The 20574-nt window shown below is 48.0% G+C and overlaps 1 protein-coding gene across 3 annotated transcripts in view; it reads right to left on the bottom strand.

Annotated features, from left to right (window-relative positions):
- EDAR (ectodysplasin A receptor) overlaps positions 1-20574 on the bottom strand; it is a 93758-nt gene that overhangs the window by 60956 nt on the left and 12228 nt on the right. For 2 of the 3 annotated variants that reach the window (XM_025869124.2, XM_025869123.2), the window contains exon 1: positions 10366-10420. The exons of the other annotated variant lie outside the window; for it this stretch is intronic. In XM_025869124.2, the coding sequence (XP_025724909.1) occupies positions 10366-10392 (27 nt within the window). In that variant the 5' untranslated portion in view covers positions 10393-10420. Of the gene's footprint in view, positions 1-10365; positions 10421-20574 lie in introns of those variants that run through there. 3 annotated transcript variants of the gene reach the window in all.

The following is a 20574-nucleotide window of genomic DNA, read 5'->3' on the forward strand; positions in this document are numbered from 1 at the left end:
TTTAAAATAATGTTTTTCTATAAACTACGAATGGGACACAGAAGATTGCCAAGATCCTTGCACTTCTCAGCTCTCTCCTGAAAAGCATGATAAAAATTCTAGGGCCAGAAAAACAGAATTCAAGGAGCCTCTCTATGTAAGAGACTGTCCCGTCCAAGACTTCTTACTATTGTCACTCAGGAAAGTTGAAGAAGAGAACTAACACTTGTGACCCACCAATTCCTTCATCACCTCCTTCTAAGATCCTTCAGTTACAGCAGCCCAGAGAGCACAGGAAACATTCTTATGGCATGAATTCTGTGTCTCAGACCATTTTCTCTTCAGAACAAGAATCCCAATCCAGAACCAGCAGGACGATGGTAGTGTGCTGGGCAGATGGTTATGAATCGAGACATAGGTTATATGGCTTGAAATTTCTGTTTATCATTTGAATGGTTCATGATTTAATGGAATTTCACAGATGTTCTGAAACCAACCTGCCCTCTCTCTTCCAAGTTTGGAGACCCTGCTAACTTTGGGTAAGTGTGGCCTCTACCCCATCCATGTGGCCATCTGCCCAGAAACTATACTTGGAAAAAGATTCCCTACCAACTCCTCTTGGCAAACTTGTGAAGCATATGCTTTGTCTTTCCATTCCAGGCAGTGCCTTTCTCACTTAGACCTGTGCCTTGTATGGTGTTTTGCCAGGTCCCCGAATTCTTTGTTTTTACCTGCTTTCCTCTACCCATTCCCTCCGTGATTCTGATTCAGCCAGCTGTCACTAAGAAAATAATTTTATACAGAAATTCATACAGGGTTGCAAGTGACTGGTGCATCTTTCCTAGGGAGGCACTCACAAACTGATTTGAACAATAGCATTAGAGGGTGATGATTATACATATAGGACCCTTAAGTCAGAGTTCTTGGGTTCAAAATCTGGCTTGATCATTTACTAGCTATGTGACTGTGGGCAAATAATTTAATTATCTCTGTATCTAAGTTGTCTCATTAGTAAAATTATGCTACTAATAGAATGACGTGAGATGATATGTATAAAGTGCTAACAGTGGTTGGTGCATAGTAAGTGTTAATGAATACAAGCTGTTTTCCAATTTTAGAAATTTTTTGCAATGGAAAATTGGAAAATAAAAGAAAAATAGAAGAAATAAAAATCATAAACAATCCATTTTGATGCATTTTCTTTCAGTCTTCTATTTGCACATAGATATCTTTAAGAATGAAATTAGGATAGCAGTATACGTGCTACTCAGCGTTTGCTTTTTTTTCTTACAGCTTTAATTATTCATAAAATACGGTCTTTTTAATGGGTCCAAGCTATTCCACTGTATGCATGGACCATAATTCAATCAACAAATCCCCTAATATCTGATCTTCAGGTCATTTCCCAAGGTTTACTATCACAAATACCGAGCAATAAGCATCTTTAAGGCTGTCTGATGATATTCAATGATGATACTGATGCATAAAAGTGCAATTATGAAGTTAAAGGCATGATGTGTGAGAACGGCCCCTGTACAGGCATCCTTTGTGACCCAGACATGGCTTCTGGTTTAGTTCGGGGTAAGAACACAGTTTGCTTTTGAATACTGGGTGTTCCTGATGCCATTGAAATCACTTCATTCCTCCACCTACTGCCCACCAGCTGTGCACCAAGTCCTTCAGATAGAAAGCTTCTGACATTTGTCAGTCCCTCCAGGTAGACGCTGCACATGGCGTTGTGCAAAAGGGTCCCACGGGGGGCTTTTCTGGTTAGATGGTTATGACCTGGCTGATGGACTGAAGTTTCCTTTGTAGATACCCGATTATGGGCAGCTCCTTCCACCTGCTCAGCCACCATCCTGCATCACCAGAGTTTGCTGAAAATCTTTGGTTTATGATTTGTTTTGCATTTTTTTCCTTGTTCTGGACTTCTGCAATTAGGATCCCAGGTTTGTAAAGCCCAGCAGAGAAGGTGATGACTCCAACTGGCTGACTTTGCACTACTTTCTACAATTCCCCCACTCCTGTTTCCTGAGCTGTGAGTGAGGGAACCGGCGTGGCTGCCACTGACAGCCAGTTCCAGCCACTCCAGGTCTCCATGAAGTATCCCAGTGGGCTCCCAGGCGGCTGTTTGCCACTGGCATCTTGAGGCAGACGAAAGCCCACGTTGTTTGGTTTAGAGGCAGAGGCGATCCCTCTTAAACTCTCACTTGGAGACCACAGGTCTTAGTCACCACGTCAGGAAGTCATGGGCGGGGCTGCTGATGTTGCCGTTGGGAGTACACCTCATCGGTTCTGTTTGGGTTTTCCTAATAACGGTCCCTCAAACAGAGGCTCTAAGTGAAGTGGCCTGGCTGTGTTTAGGGTCTCCAGTGGGCTAGATGGTTCTGCCAGGTTCTACCTGCCGTCCCAGTTTCCTCACGGACTTCTCTGTGAGGAGGTTCTCAGACCAGAGCCACACACACCTGGATGCATTTCAGCTAAGTGAGGAGAGACATGTGGTGCCCCCAACTGCATTTAAAGCATAATTGATGGGGCATTACACACCATTTGATGTCCAAACCCCATCTTTCACCAGGCCTCCCGGGGAAGGCTGGTGGAGGGAGGACACCTCGGGATCCTTGCTTTTTAATGTATCTGAGGTATTCCAAAGGAAAGGATATTTGTTTTCCCTTTTGCTCCTCTAATTGATGCAGCTGTTGCCCAGCCTCATCTGCAGTAAGCTAAATATTATGTCTTTGTAACGTTTTTGATCTTCATTAATTATAGCTCAGGAAAGCTGACAAAGGCAACCTGTCTCTTTAATATAAACAAGATTAATTGCACGGTTCCTGCAGAAAATGAACTACCAGCAGTTTAACAAAAAATGTTTGTCTTTAAGCAGCCTTTGGATAAAAAAAAAAAAAATTAAAACTGTTACAGGAAGTGCCAAAGCTGCCAAATTACCATGCCCGTGAGCCTCGCCCTCATTATCAGACTAAACGAACGAACGCACACACCCCTGCACTTTCATCCTCCTCCAGGCCCAAGGAAAAGAAAGGCGGGGGGGGGAGAAAGCACCTTTATACAAAGAAGTGTCTCTGAAGTCTGGAATGCACCCTGACTGTTTGAAGACAAGATTTATACCTGACACCTTTCCTTAAGCTCATTGTTGAGACTCGTCTGTTTTCAAATCAACCGCAGACTGACTGCTTGAGGTACTTCATCTTATAACGACCACATAATCTAAGATAAATACACAAGGGATTGCTATCACTTTCATTAATAACCATGAAATATTCCTTCCTTCAGCAGGTAAAAAAAGAAAATAAAAACAGGCAAATGCACTCAGTGGGCTGAAGTTGAAGGCTTGTGGGGAAGGGCTTACTGAGGGCAGGGGCCAGAGGGCAGAGGGTGAGGACAGGGGCCAGAGGGCAGAGGGGGGGGGTAGAGGGTGGGGGCAGGGGTCAGAGGGTAAGGGCAGAGGATGGGGGCAGGGGTCAGAAGGTGGGGGCAGGGGTCAGGGGATGACAGAGGTCAGAGGGTGAGGGCAGAGGTCAGAGGATGAGGGCAGGGGTCAGAGGGTGAGGGCAGGGGGCAGAGGGTGAGGGCAGGACAGAGGAGAAGAGGCAAGGAGCAGAGGACAGAGCAAAGTGTTTAAAAAAACTGGGACACAGAGTGCACAGCACACAGGGGGCAGGAAGGGCAGCTGGGGGGCACTTTACACCCACTCCAATGCTTCAGGACCCTTCCTTAGAAATGGCAAAACCAGGAGTCGGGCACTCGTTTCTCTTGCCGCTCACCCCTAGAGTCAGAGGCTGAAGTGTGGTTCTTGAGCCTCTGCAGCAGGCCTCTGCTCAAATGGCCTGAGACATCAGGTGCTTCAGGAAACCTAAAAGCCCAAGAGGGAGGCTTATTTGGGATGCTGTGACCTTAAGGTCAATTCGAAAGACCAAGGCAGGGTATGGGTTCTCCAGGCTCACGGCTGGCTGAAAAAAGGCACCAGGTTTGGAGCGGGATGACAACAGAATCGTGGAAGAATCTGGGAGCAACAGCCCCCTAATGACATACCACCCTCCTCTGGCCAGTCTGCACGAAGCGACCTCCAGATGGGGGCTGAGGCAATCAGAATTGGCACCCATGGAGAATGGACGTGGTGCTCTCCAGGTCATGCTTGGAAAATGGGCAAGAGCCAGAGAATCATTTGTGTCAACATCTAGCTCTCTGTGGCTTCCCTGGAATTCCTGATTCTGAGAACATGTTGGAATCATGCCTAATATAGTGTGCGTATATGGGGGTGGGGGTGACTCAGGTGAAGCCAAGATTTCTGTGAAACCAAAGGAAGTCATTGCAAGGCCAAGTGTGGGCAGCAGGCCGATGAAGCTCCATGGATGCCTGTGGCTGGGGACCTGGGGACTCACATAGCCTAGTGGGTAGAGGAGAAAGGGACTTAAGCTGGCAATCAGCTTCCTCAGCAAGCAAGCGGATGGAAAGGAAGCGTGAGTTTCCTGGTGTCTGTGATACAGAGGATTTAGTGAGCCAGATGCCCAGAGGTGAGTCTAAAAAATGGAAACAAACTGCCATTTAGCTGGTGTTGAGAAAGTCCCAGGAAGGTGGGGCGTGGAGGGAAGAAGCGAGCCAACCTTGGTGTGCAGAAGCTCAAGTGTCATGTTCCCAGGCAAGAGGAGCCCGTCTCATGGAGTTCCCCCTGCTCTGGTCCAATCTGGTGTCCTCCTGGTTTTTCATGACCAGAATACTGCATCTTTGAATGCTTGCTTTTCTGTGACATTCAAACCTGTGGTGAAATGACTCAAGTGTCAGGTTTCCCAGGAGCCCAGCTGCTGCCGTTGTCACTGGCCGAAGGGGAGCTGGGGCCTCACACTCTGGGGTGTCCAGCCAGGCCAACACCTAGGCGTGGGGTGCATCCAGAGCACTCAGGTCTGGGTGCCCGGTGAATGGTTGGGGTCCTATGGGACAGTCACGGTGGGCCACTGGCCTCACAGAAGTGACCAAGGCTGGGGCTTTCCTCAGAGTATGTCTGCATGTTATTCCACAGCCTGGCATAAAACACTGTATGAAAATGAGGAAGGTGTGTCTTCTGAGACACTGACTTTTCCAAGGGTCTGTGCCCATGAACCCAAGTCTTTTGAACACGTGTACACGTAGGCACATACACATATAACTGGAGTAAAAGATTTACAAACCATCCTTTCTACCTAATATTTCCCACTATGTGATTCAATGTTATACTATGTATTCCATTCCATTAAAAAGAATAAACACTAGTCTTGACCCACAGTATCAACCTCATGATGCACTAAGGGGCGGCAACTGGCAGTTTGACAAAATGCTGCCCTCCAGGGAGCAGGTTGCTAGCTCTCGACTAGCAACCAGGATTGAAGGCAGCTCATAGGAGGGACTTACTGATGTGACACAGTGCTAAGTAGAGGGGAGTTGGGAGGGTGGGCCCTAGTCCTGGTTCAGCCTGGCTACCTTAGGCAACCACCAGTCTCTCTGGGCTCATTTCTCCATTGGTGGAGATCATTGCAGTGGATTCCCCAAAGTTCTAACCCTGTGTTGGGACCTGACTTGGTGCTTTCCCAGGAGACTGAACAAAGAACAGGTGATCGGTACCTTAGAATTTTTAGTGGAGGATGGGTTGAGCTCACAAGGTGATGTTGGTGGTGAGTGCCTTTACAGGTCACCGTTATGCTCCTCCAAAATACTTGATATCTGACTTTCTTAAAGCCAGATCATCAAGTGTATCTCCTAGAACTTTTTTAAGGAGCTTGAGGAAGCAGGTGGGCTACACACTTCTGTCTCCACTGCCCTCCCAGCAAACAAAACAATGGACCATGACCTCTTTCATGACAGCCTCACTGACATTTTTTTCCATAATTCTCTGACTATAATAACAATACATACTAATCGTAGGAAATTTTCAAATATGTAAAGTTATAAAGAAGAAACCTAGAAAGCACTTGTAGTCCTACCATCCAGAAATATTGAGATTTTGATGTTTCCTTCTATCTTATCTATCCATCTATATATCTAATCGAGAATCATTTTGTACAAAGAGTTTTGTATCCTTTTTGCTTAATGATTTAATGAACATCTCCCTTTGTCATGAAATATTCTCTAGGAGCATAGCTGCATAGTATTCCACCACATGGATATCCCATGAGTAGTTAACCCATCCCCCAAGCTCTTTCACTGTTATAATCAATGTCACACTATACATAACTCACACAGTGCAAGGAAATCTAATCCTTTCCTTAGGATAAATTCCTAGGGACAGAATTGTTGAGTCGAAGAACCACAGATGTAGGAGAGCTCAGCCACCTTATGGTACCTCCCTCAATGCCTCTCCCAGCAGGTGGGGAGCAGATTCTGCAGAATGGCCACCACCAAGGACTTCTGGTGGTCCCTGACTAGATTTTGCAGTTGTAGAGGGAAGAAGAAAAACGAGAATGATTTGTAATGACAGAAACAAAGAATCAGAATGAAGCAAGGGAGCACCATCCAGCTCTCTCCCTTCTAGACAAGCAGAGGGAAGTCCTCATGGAAGGAGGCTAGAGCTTAAGGTCACACCCCCGCCCGCAGGAGCCACCAGCCCTGGGCTTTCCTGGCTGTGGTCACTCAGATGGGGGCTCCAGCATCCCTGGAGGCCAGCCACCCCATCACAGCCTGGCCTCTCCCAGTGGATCTGCTGTAGCTGCTTCTCTTCCCACGGGCTCAGCTGCTCTGAGACTCACCCAGGAGAGCTGGTGCCAGGCCCTCATCAGGAATCCTCCCAAGAACCCTTTCTGTGGTGGACTTGTGCAATGGGGACGCCTGGAGCAGAGGGGACCCAAGAGGGACAAGCCAAGTTCTTGAGGAACAAACATTAGATTTATATGTCATAGGTGGGGCTGCCTTTTTTGTTATGGAGATTCTAAAAAGAACAGGTATTTATATTAAATGAGCAGTGGCCGGTGTTAACAACTGTTTTCTTTTCTGAAGCTCTGGGGGTCAAAATGAACTTATTCTCATGCAAGGGGTCCTGGGCCCAGCTCTGCAGCCTGAGTGTGCTGGGCTCACTGTCTCATGAGTGGTCACCAGGCTGGGAAAGATCAGAGGCAGTGTGTCCGTGTTATATGTGGCCAGGCCAACTCTCATTTTTCCAAGCTTATATTTTGTACGAAAACCCCAGGTGTGTTCAGGGAAACCAAGGAAGGGAAATGCAGTTGTAGGATGAGTCATGAGCTATTTCTCCCAACACCCTGTCTCAGAATATAACAGTATGGATGAAATCCCGGAGAGATTTTCTCCCCGTTGGACTTTGCCTGTAAAGCACAGAAAGGAAATCTACAAAGATATCCAAGTGGGAATATGAACTCCGTCCAGGGCCAGCACATGGGACACTTTCAAGGCACCCCCACCCTGGCCTTTCCTTGTGGTTCTGTGAATCCACAAAAGCACACTGCCCACTGCAGAGAGTCGTGTTCATTCCTTCAAGTGCTTCACACGGATGAACCCAAGTTACATCTCATGACAATCCTATGAAACAGGTGGGTTTTGTTGTGCCTGTCTCACAGATAAAGAAACTGAGGATTAAAGAGGTTAGGTGAATTGTTTATGTTCACACAACCAATACTAAGTGATGAAAAAGGAAGTCCAATCAAGACTTCCCACCCAAGGCCCATGTTCTCACCAGCCGCCAGGACGCCGCTTTTCTGCTTTGCTGCTTTTCTGCTTTTCCGCTTCCCAGCACGACGACAGTGCACACACCTCTCAAGGCCACAAATTCTGTCTAAGACCCGGAGCACAAATTCAAAGATCCTCACTTTTCTATTGTTGCATTAAAGGTCCACAAACAATCCCAGTATTTTCTAGGAGAACTGAAGGCAGCAAAGATGCCAAGGGAAGGAGTTTGCCGACTATGGTTGCCATCTCCTACTTCCTGCCAGTCCTTTTGGCAGCAGCAGTCAATTGAACTGAACAAAATCCCGTGGCTCTGCATGCCAGTCAAGATCAGTCCCTGCCACGTGCAGTTCCCACGTCCTTGTGCCTTCCCTAACTTCCATCACTGGTGCTGTGTGCCTGAGCCCCACAAGAGAGATGCTTTAGTTTTAAAAAACTGCATTGTGAAGCTTTATGCTATGTATTCTTATTTGAAATTCCGTGGCAATGCAAAATGGCTGCTGTAAGTAAAATACTATCATGAACTCTAAATTTAGTAAAACCGGGGTTCTTAGGAGCTGGGAGGAGAAAATTCACTTTGCATTGAAAGGCTGTCCACAATCCGTTTCTAGGGTGTTAAAGAATGCAGATATTCTTGAATTGAAAAAGTTGTGAATTGTAAGAGCTGCAAAAGGACGTTTTAAGAAATTAACCTTTGTTTTGAGATAACTATAGCTTCACATGCAGTCATGAGAAATAATGCAGAGACCTGGTGTCTTCTTTACCCCAATGGTTTGATCTTGCAAAATTATAGTGTAATATTGCCCTCACATCGGCTGTTGACATTCATGCAGTCAGGATGCAGATCAGTTACGAGAGGACTTTTTAGAGACTACTTTGTAAAACTCTATCATCTGCAACAGCAGGTTGTGGTTTCAGCAGAAGAATGAACCTGGGGGCTCTTCAGGACATTGTGATGAATTTAGGGCAATGCCCAGGCTGAGGGTCTCATAGAAGTGTCCATCCCTGACCTGCAAACTACAAATGAGGGGCCCCTTCTTTCTGTAAGTTCCACCCTTTTCCTGAAAAGATGTGGGCAGAGGGAAGACAGCGGGAGCTGGTTGGAGGGATGTCCACACCCTCTGTACTGACAGTGAACTCCAGCGCTGACCAGTTCCGCACTCACTTCTCAGATCCTCTTCCTTGGCCATAAGATGGGGCAGCTGAGCCTGGAGCTGCCCAGTATGGTGGCCATTATCCACATGTGGCTGCTGAGTGCTCGAAACATGGCTAGTGTAACTGGACCTGGATTTTTAATGCCCATTAGCTTTAATCAAAGCCATGTGTGGCTAGTGGCTACGCCACTGGGCAGGACAGGAGAGGGTCTTTCAGATTCCTCCCTCCTCTCAAATGTTTTCTAGTTACAATATCTAGGCTTATCCAGATGAACTCCACCCCCCACCGCCTCGCTGTGGTCTTCCTGTGAGACGGGGTGAGCCTTACCCCTGAGGAGGTTGAGGTTCAGAGAGTTCCAGGATTTTTCTGAGGTCCCACTGGTGAATCGTGCTAGAGCCCGCTGCACACCCCAGGTCATGTGACTTCTAGACCAAATCACCCCCCTCTCTGTGTTACATGGTGGCTCCAAAGCAACCCCACCAACATATTACTGTGATCAAAAAAATGGACTCAGGCAACTGTTCATCCTTCCCCTACACCGAATATGAAACCCAAAATATGGGAAATAAAAGTTCATATTCTAATTAAGAGAAAGGCACTTTTGTGGGGGAAAAAAAAAGCAAAACATGGTAACCAGTGACTAAGGATGAGATTTTGACAACTCAGACACTCCTATTTAAAGAACCTGGTTCCTGTGAGCAAAATGGGACAGTAAACAGCAAATCACTCTAGAAAGAAAAACACTGAAGATAAATCCATATGAAAGCTCACATGGGGCGCCTGGGTGGCTCAGTCGGTTAAGCGGCTGCCTTCGGCTCAGGTCATGATCCCAGGGTCCTGGGATCGAGCCCCATGTCCGGCTCCCTGCTCAGCAGAGAGCCTGCTTCTCCCTCTCCCTCTGCCTGCCACTCTGCCTACTTGTGCTCTCTATCTCTCTGTCAAATAAATAAATAAAATCTTTAAAAAAAAAAAAAATCCATATGAAAGCTCACAAAATAAAAGACTCACGCTGTTTCCCTTAGGCTGAGCTCTCAGCTCATTCAGTGGTGGCACCAGCCCATGGGTGGGCTTCCCCTGGGAGACCCATCCTTCATCATGAGCCTCAAGAGAGCAGCAGATACAGCACGTATGGTAGAAATTCTTCAAACCATGTAGCACAACAGAAACATACTTCACAGCATTTTGAGAATAAGGAATAATTTATTCACTCTAATTAAATCCTATAATGTTCAGCTTAATACTCTCTCTGTATTTTGAATACCATAAGGTTCTTTACCTTCAGTAACACAGCCTGCTTGTTTTACACTAATTCCCTAAAAACTTACTCCTTATTTCACATTGCCCCATTTAAATTGTCCCACAAATCAGAAAATATATGCGTTTGTGTATATGGGTAGGTGTTACATCTTTTAATGACCATAAATGTCCCAGTTGTCCCCAGATACAGGTCTCCTAGTGAGAGAAAGAAATGGCAAACACAGGAGGATCTTCAGAAGGCTTTCACCCCATAAGGATTTTCTCCTCCTGAGCTCCACAGACTTTAGAGGGATTTGGGTATTTTCCTCTTACCTTTGGGTGTCTGTGTACTTCTTTCATTTCCCTTCCAGTGACTGCCACAGTTGAAAGTCTCCTTCGCTCTACCTTAGGGTTTATCGTAACTGAATGTTTGATGTAGGAGAGGTGTGGCTTTCTGTACATATTGGCAGGTGAAGAGAGGGAGGCCTGAGGTTTTATCACATCACAGATGAAATTCAATATTGAGGCCTTTCAAGTCTCACAGCCCACCCCCCAAACCCCTCCCTGAACTCGCCCTCCCTCAGTACTCCATCACCCCCAGGCCAAGATATATTTCCTGAAAACCGGAAAAACCAGGTACCAGCAACCTCAGATCAGTGCTAATTAAATTAGGTTATAAAATTTGGGCCCAGTTCCCTTATCTGTGAGTGACGCCTTCCCCTTTCCAACTGGGCTCCAAGTGTGCACAAGTAAAGCATCTGACATCACCGTATCCTTGGGTCTAAAGCACTTGGTGCCATTAGCACATCAAGGTGTTTAGATCAGACTAACTTTGATGTAATCCCCTCCTCCTGGTCTTTTCTGTCCCTGCTTTCTTCTCATGAATTAACAAGTATTCAACAATGTATTCAACAATTTTACTAGCTGCTCAAGTTCCATCTTGGTCATGTCTATTATTAACATTTTTAATTGGATCATCTTTACAATGAATGTACGGGCTGTGGTGAAGGATCTAGGAGTGACATTAAGTCACCCCGAAACTTTAAGATTGTACAACAGCACTGGAGGCCCACTGAGGGTTGAGTCCCCTGGGACAGTGTTCCTCATGGGGCACAGGAATTCCCACTATGTGACGTCTCACTGGTCCTGTGGGGTCAGAGCATGGAGCCTGTGACCTCAGCCATATATCATACCCCTTCCTTGAGAAAATGCCAAGAGCCTCTGAGGAAGAGACTGTCTTTCCTCTGGATAGCAGTGATAATAGAGTTCTACTTCTCTAGTTCATCCCAGTAGTAAGAGAACCCATCTGGTTTCAGGAGCACCGAGCTACGGCATTTTGTTATAGCGCTGAGAAAATGAGCTTCTGCAGTGTTTGCCCTACAGGGGGCCTTCCTCCCAGCTCCCTGTGAGGGTCCACGCTCCAAGTCCAGGAGCTGGCCCTAAAGGGCAGCAGTGGGAGGACCGGCCTCCTTGGGACGGGGTGCACTGGTGGCCACGTAGGACAAACAACTCCACAAACATGGTACTCGAAGCCAAAGTGGGTAGAGAAGCAGGGAGCAGAGAGTGAGACCCCCTTCACCAAGATCTCCCCCACCGGCACCAGCCCATCTTGTGTTTTTGAGATCAAGTCCCTGGGATAATCAGCGGTGGGTTCATATTTCACAGAGAAAATCAGAAAAAAAAATTAAGAATATCAAAGGCTAGAATTTTCTTTTACTTCAGTATTTCATGTTCTCCCCGAGGCTGCAGTGACTGCTGTGGAAAATATGGTTAGGGGTTTGCAGGTAAGAAAGGGGGCAGGGGAAAGGCGAGGCCCACTGCTCTCAGGTCTTTAAAGTTAGTGTTCACGGGTTTCTTACTTGCTTTTCATCCTCTTTTTATTATTATTATCAAAGAGGCTTATAACAGTCTTGTGTGCAGCAAGTGACTTCCTGATTTCTCTGCCCAAACGAGGTGGCTATAAAACCTGAAAAGAACTGGATGTTGTCTGTGCATGGAAAAGTGGGTCTTTGTAGAAAAAGTTAAGGGGCGCCTGATCTTTTAATTGGTTCGCTTTTACTTCATAAACCATTTTCTTTCCCCCTATCCCTCAGAGCTCCAGATAACACCATCTATTGGATAAAACTAGACCATGGATTTCTGTTTGTTTGGGGACTTCATGTGTGGATTTTTAAAAAAGGAAAATAAGAGCCCACTAAGATAAATTTCTCCTCGTGTCACAATGTTACTGAGAGGAGCAACCGCAGGGACAGAAGGTGGAAGCCCTTAGGGATCAGCAAGCCTAAGGCATGTCGGAGAGAGCTCTGGGTGATGGAGCCCCCACCCCAGCAGCCGCAGCTCAGAGAACGGCCAGTGCGCCGGCAGGGGCAGTGCCGGCGCTCACGCCCACAGCTGGACAGACACCTAAGAATGGAGCCACGGAGCCTGGGCCATAGAGACAGTATGCAGATGTGTTGCTGAGCACCGACCATGAGACCAACCATTCCACGGTCCTGGGTTTAAAACAGAATCCTGCATCCCGGAAGCCCCCATCCTGCACACCCCGGGCACTGTGCCCAGGGCGGCACACACACCATCTCATTTGACTTTCACAGAACAACCTGAGGGACGTGCTGTTATTGATCTCACTTTACAGAGGAGGAAACTGGGGCTCAGAGAGGCTAAATAACTTCTTTAAGGTTATAATACCAGCAAGCGATGGATGGGGAATGTTAACCCACGCTGGGTAACCCTAGTGCAGGCACTGCTCCCATCTCTGGAATGCAGGTGGGCTGGTGAGCACTTCACTCAACTCTGGCATTTGGATGCACACCACCTCCAGGTGGGCCGCTGGGTCAGCAACTTTCTACAGATTAGGAGCCAGAACCTGCTGTCTCCTCAAAGTGTGCTGTGTAGACCAGCTACATCAGTATCACCTGGGAGCTTGTGAGAAATGTGGAATCTCTGTCCTCCTGGACCTATAATAATTAAAATCTGCATTTCAATGAGATTCCATGTGATTCAGACACACTGGATTACCTGAGGAGGAATGGATGTGAATACAGGTCTCCAAGCTCTTTTGGGTTGCACATCCTTAATAGCAAAAAGACTGAGTAAGCATCATCTACATGTGACATCCTATTATACTAAGATACTATGTACATTGTAAATATAGATACAGAAAGTAAAAGCACAAGCTTAAGACGAAAAAAGCAGTATTTATTTGCTAATGGTGCAAAACTCCTTATGGTTGTTAAACTTTGAAAACCAGGGTTGTAGCTTTCCATGTCAGCAAGGGGCAGGTTTTTCTGAGCCACGGTGGCTCCTTGGGGCTGAAGCGGAGGATGCGGGAAGAGCCTTCCTGTCACCAGCCCTCTGGGTCCTGCCCAGGTCCCCGGGCAGACTTGGGCAGAGGGACTTTTGGAGAGCAGCACCACGGGCTGCAGCGTTCTGGCCTGAGTGAGGCCTCACTGTCCATACTCCCCTGGTAAGAGCCAAGGGGATTTCTTTTCTTCCTAGGGCTTATTCCCTTTAGCCCTCTGGGTCACCCTGGCCTAAAACTTGACCCTGATCAAAGAACCACACTTGCAAATAACACAACTTGGAAGGGCAGTGTGGCCCACCATGACCTAGGACTGCCCAAGATGACTTAACTCTCCGGGTAAGGGTGCCTGGTGGGGCTTTGCTATCCACTGTTTGGAGGCCACACCACTGTGAGGTTACATGTCAGCTTGCAGATTTAGCTTTATAGAAAAGGTAACCCCAAAGATTACAATTTCATTGCTCTGTAGGACTTTAAGCAGTTTTGTGATCCTAACATTCTTTTTAAAAAAAATGCCTCTAAGCATCCAGTTCCTCAGATGCTTCTGGAAGCAGCTTTGCCACCTCATGGGCCCTGTCACTAATGAGCAGAATAAATCCCTGACACACACTCAGTTTCTGCTGTGTAAGAGTCACGGTTTTAACTCCTTGACAAGTAGATTCCACAAGGCCCAGTGAAGAACACACATCTGCCCCCTCCAGCTCCTCTTCATCTCAGTTATCCAGCACTGGCTTTGAGAAACGAGCCCTCTGGTCTGATGTGCCGAAGAGAATGCTCGAGATCCAACTTAGTCTGCCATATGCCCTTCTTTACTTCTCTCCTTCTCCCTGCCCGGGTCCCAATGCCCAGCCCCCCCCCCCAACCTTTTTTAAAGATACACAGTTAGATTCTGTCTTTCCAAGACCTCTTTTGAAATTACCCATTTTCTCCTTGGTCTTGTTTTTGCTGCTATTGATTTGTACGACTCAGAAATGTGGCGGTGGAAGACAGATTGGCTTACGCCTCCAGTGAGGAGAGAAGAGTCAGCAAACTCATGAACCGTGTTATCTGTCAAATGTTTGCAAGGCCAGGAGCCTTGCTAGGCCTCCGACAACAGGCGGGTCACACCTTTGGGGATCCAGTGGGGATATCCACAGACAATTACAAATTCAGTGAGGGCTATAAAGTGGGGTGATTCTGTTTCAATTTAGCTGTTTATTCCATTTCTCAGACTAATTTTTTACTAAGTACAGGAATTTTACCTTGAGTCATTTAAAGAAATTTACTAAGTTCCTAATAAATGCACAGCACCATTTCAGTGCTGAAAGAAAGACAAAAGAAGTGAAAGATGAGTAAGCCACAGTCCCTGGGGCCTCACCATCCAGTTGGAAAGACAGAAACACATAAAAAACTGAAATAACAATGCCCAGCACAGTGTGATTAAGAGCAAAAGAACAGCCAAGAACAGGCTGTGAGGGATCCACAGAGGATAACAGAAATGCCAGCCCGGGGAGCTTCAGGGGAAGTTAGCATCTGATGCGGGTCACAGAGACAACGCAGACTTTAAACACAGGAGGAGTGAAGCAGGACAGCTGCTCCTGGAGGGCACAGCGGCGCTAAGGCTCGCGTCAAAGTGGATCTGGGCTTTGAGGCGATGCGCAGAGCCCCGCGCTTCCCTGTGGGATGCGCAGGGTGCGGGCGGGTTGCTGTGAACCCTGGACGGTGAGCCGCTGGGAGCGCACCCGGCAGCGCCGTGCTGCCCGGCCTAGCACCAGCATGCTGAGCAACACGGGAGCGGCCAGAGCGGCAAACTCGTCCCCACCTCCACCGAGTCCGAGTCTCATTTTCACAGGGCCCCAGGTGGTGCACCGCAGGGTCTGAGAAGTACTGGTAGAAACCTCCAGTTCTAAAACCAGTGAGTCATGGAGGTGAAAACTCCAGCACAGGGAGTGTAGTCGATAATACTGTAATAATATAAGGTGACAGATGGTAGCCACTCTTACCATGGTGAGCACCGCATAATGTATAGAACTGTTGAATCACCATGTTGCACACCCGAAACTAACATAACATTGTATGTCAACTATACTTCAATTAAAAAAAATTTGTGAAAAGTACTTCATTAGGATGTGAGGAGCCAGGAGTGTGTGTAATCAGTGACAGGGCAAAGGAACTATTTCAGGACTATTAATCTGTTAATGGAAGAGAACCTGGAAGCCAGAGTTCAACTAGGAGTCTGTTTCAGGGGCTGAGGAGGGGCCTGGGGTCATCCCAGATCTACTGGGTTCTGAGAGACGGCATGGCACATGTGGATGTGGCTGGACCGGCCCTCAGAAGCCAGACCGGGGCCGGGAGGCTGAGTGAGTGTGGTCAGCCCACACACAGCAGTGAGCCCCAGAGTCAGGCCTAGTTCTGACGGAAGAGAGTAACCAAGGAGGAGCAGGGCTTCTGCTAAGAACTGAGGTTCTGAGAATCTTTCCGTTTCTTCCTATTCAAAGGACCGGGAGAGGACCCAGCAGAGCAAACAGAAAAACCATGAGAGAGAAAGAAGAAAAACTAGGACAATGGTTACTTGCAGCTTTCATGAAAAGAAATTTTTTTTAAAGATTTTATTTATTTATTTGACAGAGAGAAACACAGCGAGAGAGGGAACACAAGCAGGGGGAGTGGGAGAGGGAGAAGCAGGCTTCCCGCTGAGCAGGGAGCCCGATGCGGGGCTTGATCCCAGGACCCTGGGACCATGACCTGAGCCGAAGGCAGACGCTTAACAACTGAGCCACCCAGGCGTCCCTCATGAAAAGAAATTTTACTAGAATTTCCATAAGCCTAGAATTTCACGCCATTAACATGAGCTCAGAAAGCACATTTTAATTTGTTAGTGGCGCCAATAAAAGCAGGCTCACTAAACAATAAAAGCATCTTGGGAATACACTATAAGACAAATAGACTTCCACAGATCGCAGAAGGACCTGGGCTTTCTGCCCGCCTTCCGTGTCGCTGCTGGAGGAACGGGAGGGAACGATGTCATGGCTGTGACAGTCCAGGCAGAGAGAACTCAGTGGGCCACCTGGGACACTCTTCACGGCCTCAAACTCAATTCCTGGTATGTCCCATCTGGGCCACATATTGGGCACTGAGGTCTTGGGGTGCTGGTTACATTGCCATGCTATGTCTTCCTCTCCAGCTAGATTCTTTGCTCCTTGGAATGGGAACGGTCCTTGTACTTCTGCACCTTTCTCCCAGCAACTGAAATTTGCTATTCAAATGCATTGTATTACCTGGGAGTCTGTTAGAAATGCGGAATCTGAGGCCTCACTCCAGACCCACAATATCAAAATCTGCATTTTACCCAGATCCCCAGGTGATTCAGGATGTTCAAGGTTATGACTCTAGAACACCAGTTCTCAATCTTGCCTGCACAATGGCATCACTGGGGGAGATTTTAAGACTGTGGAACTCCTGGGCTCCATCCCAGACCAATTAAAGCTGGTTTTCTTGGATGGGTTCCAGGCACCAGCATTTTTTAGAAATTCCCCAGGTATTCCAGTATGAGGAAAAGGAACTGAGAAGAGAGCTAGACACAGAGTAAGAACTGAGTAAATGTTTAGTTAACAAATACATAGAATGAATGAATGATAGGGCATGAGGGCCGAGGGGAGGCTCTGAGGCGTTTGGTCAGCACTCTGATTTTACAGAAGAAACCAAAGCCTCCAGATTTGAAGTGATTTGCCCAAGGTCACGTAGTAGTCAGGGACAAGCTAGCGTCAGAAATCAGGTGTGCTGGTTTCAAATGCGTACACAAACTCTGATGTCGACTTCAGAAGGTGGAACCTAATTCCCCACCCTGTGAGTATGGGTTGATCTTAGTGGCTCGCTTCCAACCACCAGAAAAAGCAAAAGTTACCGTGCGCTGCCTCAGAGCCTGGGTCATAAAAGGCGCTGTGGCTTCCTGCTTGCTGTCCTGGATGGCGTGGCTGCTGTATCGTGGGGACACTCAAGCAGCCCGTGGAGAGGTTCACACAGCCAGGACGTGAGGCCATCTGCCAGCAGCCATGCAGACGTGGCTCCCCGGCCTCCATCGAGTCTTCAGATGGTGTGGCCCCAGCGACTGCAACCTCATGAGACTCTGAGCCGCTCCCCGAGCCTGACCCTCCAAAATGCTGTGAGATGGCAAAGTTCTGTTGTCTGAAGTTGCTAAGTGTTGGGGTCGTTTGATCTGCTTCACCTGTGAGTCCTCTGCTCTGTCGGCCACGCCCTGGTGAGACATCCATGTGGCATCAGGTTCTGTTCCACAGAACTTAAATAGACAGGCTGACCTCGGTTCTTTAGTAGAAGCTTCAGGTTTAAAGCAGACAATGACAATGAAATCTACACACAGAGGGAGGGAAGGCCCAACACAGTGTGATCACCCAGCCCCAGCCCACACAATCATGCTGTGGTTTCCACTTCTTTCTGGAATCCCCTCAGGCATCCGTCCTGCCCTCCTGGCTGGCTTCGGTGACAATATCCGGGCCACAGCCCCTTCCAGCCCTGCCAGGCTGCGGGAGTGCTGGCTGGGGGCAGGGCTGGGTCAGGCTCAGGCGGCTTCGGAGAACAGAGACACAACCTTGGTTCAGAACAGGATGTCTGCCCTGCATGCCAAGTGTTGGCAGAATCAGCGTCTGAACAGGGTGGATGGATTTGCCCCTACTCGGCCTGTCTTGAAGCCATGGCTATGATTGCACTGGGCTGGGAACTTGTCCGGCTAATTTGGTGAAAAGCAAACAAACACCACCCAGCTGATCGGTTAATGACCAGACAACAGCCGATGGCCCAGAAACTAGACGCTGAGACTCAGAAAGGGTGTGAGAAAAGGTGGTGGCCACGAGGCTGCCTGCTGCCACTGCTGGGTCTATGCCTCTTCCTGTGCCCATACTCCACCACCTCCGCTGGCTAGCAAGGTTCTGCCTTTGTGAACTTTCTAAGCTGGGCATTAGTATTTCCTAAGAGGGTGCTTCACCAGGTGTTCATAATGCCACCTCCCTGCCCTCTGTGAAAATAGGCCCCTGGAAGTGGAAAGGTTCCTCCCAGCGGTGGCCAGAGGAAAGGTGGGACAGTGGGGTGCGAACAGCATCTGGCAACCCTGTCCCCACAGCAGCGCAGACAGGGATGCCCAGAGGCTTCTAGTGCCCAAGGGTGTCTGGGACCCAAACCCTGGCAGTGAGCAGAGCCCCTGACTCTCTGCTTTGTGCTAGAACAGTCCCAGCCTGCCAGCCGTGGCACCTAGAACCACGTGCCCTTCTCTCTCTACCTGCCAAGGCACTGGCTGTCTCTGGGGGGAAAAGAAATGAGGAATGCTTTTTCCGGACAGCCAGTTGGGGAGTCCAGGCTGCACTCAGAACATGGCTTGTTCGCCACAGACTCCAAACACTGCAAACTGCCTGGCTTACAGCCACAAGCTTGGCTTTCCATCTCCTGGTAAGAAAAAAATCAGAATTCTCAAAGGCCCCCAAAGGTGCCAGGGGTGCCTGGGTGGCGCAGTCAGTTACGCGTCTGCCTTTGGCTTAGGTCATGATCCCAGGGTTCTGGGATCAAGCCCTGCATCAGGCTCCCTGCTCAGTGGTGAGTCTGCTTCTCCCTCTCCCTTTGCCCCTCCCCAGGCTCATGCTCACTCTCTCATTCTCTCTCTTTCAAATAAATAAATAAAATCTTTAAAAAACAAACAAACAAAAAATGAAAGATGCCACATATTGATGGTGGATTATGGGTTAGATACCCATAATGCTCTTTATAAGCATTATTACAATCCTTAAGGCATGAAAAGTAGACATTATTCCCATTTCACTGACAGATTCATAGGGGAGAAGGAATTTAACCTAAGTGGCAAAGGTGGAATTCTAGTTCTTTTCACCACCTGCATTGCCCCCCCACCCACCCCGCCCCAGGCATGCACAGAACACGTGCAGCTTGCAGGATTCTGGTGGAGATTCAGAAGCCCTTGGAGGCAGGAACTCAGTTGTCCCCTAGACCATGCAGACAGCCTCCTGCCCAAGGCCCACCTTTACACCTGGCTTGAAGAACCAGAACCCATCACTGAATTTGCTTTTCCTCAGAGTCCACCCTTAAGTGCAAGGACACTGCCTACAGGGATCAGGCAGTGTTCAGGGGGCAAGAGATGGGCCAGCACCCTGGGCCAGCACCCCAGGAACTGTAACCTTCCCAAAGCCTGAGGGGCAAGGTGGGGACTGGGTCTGAACCCAGGGATGGGCCTTACTAGTACATGATAAGTAGCTAACATCCATACTTTATTCAGCTGTCCCTAGTTTTTCCCTAATGTCCTTTTCCTGTCCCAGGATGCCATCCCGGACACCACATTATAGCACGTTTAATCTCCACGTCGCCCTCAGGCTCTGATAGTTTCTCAGACTCTCACTGGTTTTGATGACCTTGACAGTTTTGAGGAGTGTTGGTCAGGTGTTTTGCAGAAAGTCCCTCAACTGAGGGGTTTGGACAATGCTTTTCTTATGGTCAGACTGGGTTTATGGGTCTTGGGGAGGGAGATCACTGGGGTAAAGCAGCCTTTTCATCATATCCTGTCAGGTGCGCATACTGTCAACATCATGTGTCACCACTGAGACTGACCTGGAGCACGTACCAGGCCCTTCCACTCTAAAGGTAAGTTTCTCTATTCCATACTGACCTCTTTGCCCTCTTAGTGGTGACTATGAGCTGCCACTCTTAAGGGGTGGGGAGTTATACTCCACCTCCTTGAGAGGGGCGTGTCCCCATAATCTATTTCAATTCTTCTGTACGAGAGAGTTGTCTCTTATCTTCTATTCATGCAATCATTTATTTCGATGGATATGTATTTTAGATGCAGGAATGTTTATTTTAAATTTTGGATTATAATCCAATTATACCTTATTGCTCAAATTATTCCAGCTCCGGTGATTGGGAGCTCTTTCAGTTGATTCCTGTGTCCCTCTGACATACCCCCATGTTGTTGGTTTTTTTTAGCCCTTCCCTGCTTTCTGGCCCTAGAGGATGCTCCAGGCTTGTTCTGTATTTCCCTTCCCCAACCTTGTGATGAGCCCTCTCTCTAAGGAATGCTGATACCATTTGTGAATGGCATTAGAAATGTGGATCTGGGTGTGGGGCAAGGTGAGGAGATGTCTGAGGGTGCCTGTTACCTCCCAGTGCAAGAAAGAACCAGCTTACCCCTATGCAGGTGACCATGTTGTGACAGCAAGTCAGCGGCAGTGCCCTGACAATGTTGGTAGCCC

This window comes from Callorhinus ursinus, unplaced genomic scaffold, assembly GCF_003265705.2.
Source record: "Callorhinus ursinus isolate GAN/ISIS: 27379988/994484 unplaced genomic scaffold, GSC_fseal_2.0 scaffold10, whole genome shotgun sequence".
Lineage (NCBI taxonomy): Eukaryota > Metazoa > Chordata > Mammalia > Carnivora > Otariidae > Callorhinus > Callorhinus ursinus.